Raw genomic sequence first — 5,338 nt, forward strand, 5'->3', positions numbered from 1 at the left:
GCCGCTTGAATATCTTCAAGGCCGTGGCTGCTGGCATCCGCGGCCTGACTCTTCCCCCGCCATCCGAGTCCACCCAAGTCCTGAACCCGAACGATGACCTAAGCACGTGTGGCACGTTGGAAGACAACACGCACTATGTTGGCGGCGACTTGGCTTCGTTCAATCGGACGACTGTTGAATCCTGCTGCGCTGAATGTAAAAAGACACCGCGATGCAAAGCGTTTGTGTGGTATACCCTCAACGGTGGCTTGTGCTGGCTCAAGCACACCCAAGGCCCAAAGGCGGATGCGGACGGAGCCAAGGCGGGGGTGCTACCAGCCCCAGCCTCGGGACGACGGCCGTAGTTTTAGATCAGCTATTACCATCATCAACAAACTCAACGACAAAAATTTGACATTAAACACACTCAACTTAATATTTCGATAAATACTATCGAGATAATTTGATTGTGTCAAAAGGGAGTGTCCGGATAACCATTTCGATCGCAAATTTCTGCCATGCTTATTCGGCCGAAAATATCCTGAAAAACAGAATACTACTCCAAGGGACCAATTCCCCGAGTGAGTGGGTGACACACCCACTCAAATGCCCACTCACTCAGGGAATTTGGTACTATTGACCTAAAACGTCCCTGAGTAAGTTGGGTGGGACTAATTGCTTGCTACGATAAGTACAATCCTATCGTTAACGTGAAACACAAAGGCATACAACGTTGTACACCGTTAATCGTACCAACGGTGAATGGTACGTACTGTAGGGGAGGCAGTTTTTCACTAGTGGTATTTTGGGGTTCTGCTCATGGATGTTCAAGTAGAGTTAGACATGGGGCTTCACTCGTGGTTAAATGGTGTGGTGGAGTTTTACTTAGTGGGCATTGTTGGACTGTTGCTTCATAGTCGAGCAGCCCAGTAAGTGTAATATCACTCCATCATAGCTAACGTAAAACAAGCAAACAAGCCGTGGGCCCTATATCTTTGTGAAGGTAATCGTGTTAGAGTGACACGAGACGCCCCTGGCGACCTTAAGCGGTCCAACTTGAAATTCCTCTATAGTGCTGCGGTGTTTGATGTCCCTGTTGATGATCATAGTTTTGTAGACGGGTTGGTAGCGAAATGCACCAAGTCGACTCGTCATGCAAAGTCTGGTTATGGTGACGATGCATACTTCACTTGTAACTCCAACTTCACGACTTGGACGATTATGTAGTATAACAAGATCATGAAAATGTCTTCAACTCTGTAATGTCTCGCACACACGCCATGTCCTCAGTGATAGTGCTGTCACCGGACATCCGGATACGTCTGCAAGCGAGGAGAATCCATGGAAATCCATGGAAATCTATGAAATCACTTATGGCAAAAGGGAATACTAGTTGATTTGCAGGTGACAAAAATCAGGTTCTCATGGTGTGAAGCGCTCTGTGGGCTTCAGAAACGATGATTTCTTGTTTGTGAAAGGACTTTTCGAAACTAAAAATGTCTTCAGCCAATCGCTGAGTGGACATGCATTTCGAAAGGTTATAGAAATCAATTAGCCAATCGTTTGAGTGCACATGCATTTCGAAAGGTTTTCTTCAAACCCTAACCTGAGCAGCACACACGCCATTGCTGTGCTTGACTATGTCACCGGACATCTGGATACGACTGCAAGCGAGAAGGGCAGTACAATGTACGTACACATGCACTGTGTATTCAGCGGCACATATCTTGAAGGAGTAATATTACGTATTTCGGACGTTACTTCACTTGAATAACATACTAAGTATTCAATGCACTGTACGTATACTTGGTAGTATTCAACTGCACATATTTTACAGGATTAATATGACGTATTTTTAATGTTACTTATTAACATACACTATGTACAGAACTGTTCATATACGATGTATGCACTGTATATTCAACAGGAAATATATTAAAGATTATTATGACGTATGTTGAATGATACGGAGTTTTCTTTAGTCAAAGCTCTTTAGTTAGATTTAGATGGAAGGAAATTAATATGTTTGGAATTGAAGTCATAAAATTGTAACGATGGCCGCTACAAACAGTGATCATTGATATGCCGAAATATAGATTTGATTAAAGTATTGGAAATGCTTCGAGCAAACGATACAAATATCTATTTATAAAAGCAAATGCTGGTAAGTATCATGCGCTCAACGTACCTCTGAACAAGGTTGAAACTCATGCGCTCAACGTACCTCTGAACAAGGTTGAAACTCTATATAACAAAATTCCCCGAATAATACAACTAACTAAAGTTTCATTGCTGCGGTAATAGTTTTATCCAATCATATCAATTCTGGAATCCTATTGGGCAAGACGTTCGGCAAATCATTGATTGTTTACGGTATCACCGAATGGGCCACTGAATTTGTTTATACCTTTGTACTACGGTATCACCGAATGGGCCACTGAATTTGTTTATACCTTTGTAGTACATTACTACGTAGTAGTATGGATAATTCTCCTATAAATCAGATATAGCTTGATATAATTACGAGGAAACACAGTGAAAATCAATCATCATAGTACTTCTTTGCTGTACTATTAATACCGACTAAGTAGTAGTACTACGTAGTAGTTGTACGGTACTATTAACTGTTAATAGTAGTACCAATACTGTATTAGTAGTACCTTGTGCTGTACTGTAGTATATGCAGTGTCAAATATCGTCCTTTACAGTACCAGGTACTGTTCACTACTACTAAGTACTGTACTGTAGTACAGTACAACGTAATACGTACAGTATATCAATCATTAACTGTAAGCTTACTCGATGTATGTGGTATCAAATTTTGTCCTTCTAGTACTAGTACTAGACAAAGTACAGGCATCATGCTCTCATCGGATGTACCAGTCCTTTCTTTGAATGCAAGGTTAACTGAAAATTACTCCATTCTGTACTTCCGCGTGGAGTAACTTACGTACTTCACTTGATTAGCATATACTAATCTTAGTACAATCTACTGTACGTGTACACTCTAGTGAACTCAGGAAGAGTACAGTAGTACTGTACAGAATATCAGTCAAATAAGACTATTGTTGATTACATATCCCCACACTTGGATTTGAACAGTGATTACTTAACTGTAGTCAAAATGGTGCATTGAATATCTTGAGATAGCTTAATATGACGCATTTTGACGGTTACGTTGACCTTGACTAAAGTATGTATTGATTATTTTGACGCTTACCTTACACTTGATTAATGTATTGCGCACAATCGAAAACATCGACAACGACAACAACATACATGATCCGAAATCTTCACCCCAACGCAGAGAGACTGCGAACATCGACAACAACATCTTGATCGCCCAAAATCTCTACCCCAACGCAGAGAGACTGCGAACATCGCCCGAAATCTTCACTCCAACGCAGAGAGACTGCGAACATCGCCCGAAATCTTTCACCCCAACGCAGAGGAGACTGCGAACAGACAAAAACATCGAAATCATCGTCGTGATCGCCCGAAATCTTCACCCCAACGCAGAGGACACTGCGAACAGCTGATCTGGTACATACAACAGCTGACCTGATACATATTTCCCAGCGTGTTACGCATGGCAAGTCAAGTGCTACATCCAGCTCGAGAACCATTTGTCTCATTTTGCAATTTCCATTGACCCAACAACATCATGGTTCAGTACCAGTTCATTGCCCTCACCGCCACCGCCGTCACCGCCGCCACGGACAAGATCTCGGTCCAAGTGCATCTCAACTTGGAAATTGCCAAGTAGTCGAATATCGTGGTGAAATTTCACTGTGACGAGGCTCGGTGGGGGCGTTGTTGATGTACATGAAACATTGGATCCATGTCGTGGCCATTTTCACAGCCGTCGATTCAACTTGGTTGGCCAGGAGCGACTTGACCGACGCCTGAAACTTGGTGGTGTGCTCCTTCATCGTATTAACCAGCGACTCGATGGTTTCGGTGCAAGACGCGCCGCTCTTGAGTCGGCGGCGGTGGGTGGTGAGGAGTCCACAAGTTCGCGGCGTTGCCGGAAGTCGAATCCATTTACGAGCCAGTTACAATGACACTCGGTGAAACCCAAAGCAATGACAAACCAGCAAGTGCTGTCAATGACGACATCGAATGGGGGGTCGAGAAGATCCAAGCGCCGGCGCTATGACGTTTGAATGACGTGGATGACGAAGCTTGGAGGGTGATAATGATGTCAGGGGCACGCAGTTAGTCCTGATTTGGTTGCTTGACGGGATCCGTGCCCTGGAGTTATGAGGGGTACGTGTATGCACCACGTACCTCCATGGCATGAATCATTCATCCAACCGCCAAGCAATCCAATGAGAAATAGATCCATGGCCCAGGCTCTACGAACCCACCAAACACCATGACTGGCGCCGTATAAACATGCACGAACCTCCAAATATGGCAAAAACAACGTCCAGCCCAAACACCCTGCCATGTTTGCAAGGTGTGGTGTCGGTCATAGGTGTAGATAGCTCTTGGGGATGTCACTGGTGTATGGTATGACCCGAGATGGCGGTGCACAGTTACTGGGACGGACGGAATGCAACGCCCACCGAAGATTTTTGAGTATCAGAATAAATTTCATCCAATAATACTCAAGATTCGAAATACTCTTCTCTTATTCGTGGAATTTTTATTCTTCGCGCCAGCGGGAAAAACTTGGCTTTCAAAAAATTACGTGCACATCGAAATATGAGGCGCGCGTCGTATCCGATCTCAACTAAGCTAGAAGCCATCGGCCTACTTGAGACCTTATCTGGTCGAGAGGTGGCGAAGCTAATGGGCGTCCCACGACGAACTGTACGATCATGGTACGCTCAGCGCTTTGAGCTCCTTTCCTTCGATGGCAACAAGAAGAACAAGAAGATCGAACCAGGTGGACGATACGAAGAGTTCCCAGACCCACCAGGTTTAGTAGGATTTATAAACAAAATGAGAGATGACGAACGTGCTCTAACGACGACTCACATGATCACCTGGATCAAGATCAACCAAAGGGCGTGGTTGATGTCGTACCTTGCAACGAAGAAGTCTGACGTCGCATATGACTCACTCCTCAGACTGCTGCGTCGCTTCTGCCAGCGCTATGGATTCTCTCGACAGCGGCAGACAAAGAACAAGCTCAAGCAGGCGGTCTTGACTGAAGTCCACGACGAGTTCGCCCGCGATTTCCATCGGGAATACCAATCCTACGAGAACGACTGCGTATTCAACGTCGACGAGACAGCGATGTACTACAACCTCCCTCCAACGTACATTTGGGCTGTTCGGGGCGGCAGCGCCAAGATCTCAACGGGGGAAAAGCATTCGATGCGCATGACAGCGGTCCTAACGGCGCGAT

The 5,338-nt window shown here is 44.9% G+C and overlaps 2 protein-coding genes across 2 annotated transcripts in view; both read left to right on the plus strand.

The window, feature by feature from the left end:
- The window catches only part of H257_12109 (hypothetical protein), a gene marked incomplete at both ends in the record, with an annotated part of 2,945 nt that extends 2,601 nt beyond the window's left edge, over nucleotides 1–344 (plus strand). Inside the window, one exon of the mRNA XM_009839220.1 lies at nucleotides 21–344. Within this exon, the coding sequence (XP_009837522.1) occupies nucleotides 21–344 (324 nt within the window). The remainder of the gene's footprint in view (nucleotides 1–20) is intronic.
- Nucleotides 345–5,041: 4,697 nt separating this feature from the next.
- Nucleotides 5,042–5,137, plus strand: H257_12110 (hypothetical protein; the record flags this gene model as incomplete). The annotated part of the gene is made up of 1 exon (XM_009839221.1): nucleotides 5,042–5,137. One exon carries the CDS (start codon nucleotides 5,042–5,044, stop codon nucleotides 5,135–5,137), a length of 96 nt encoding a protein of 31 aa, XP_009837523.1.
- Between the last annotated feature and the right edge of the window lie 201 nt (nucleotides 5,138–5,338).

The sequence above is a fragment of the Aphanomyces astaci genome (assembly GCF_000520075.1).
Source record: "Aphanomyces astaci strain APO3 unplaced genomic scaffold supercont1.38, whole genome shotgun sequence".
NCBI lineage: Eukaryota > Oomycota > Saprolegniomycetes > Saprolegniales > Verrucalvaceae > Aphanomyces > Aphanomyces astaci.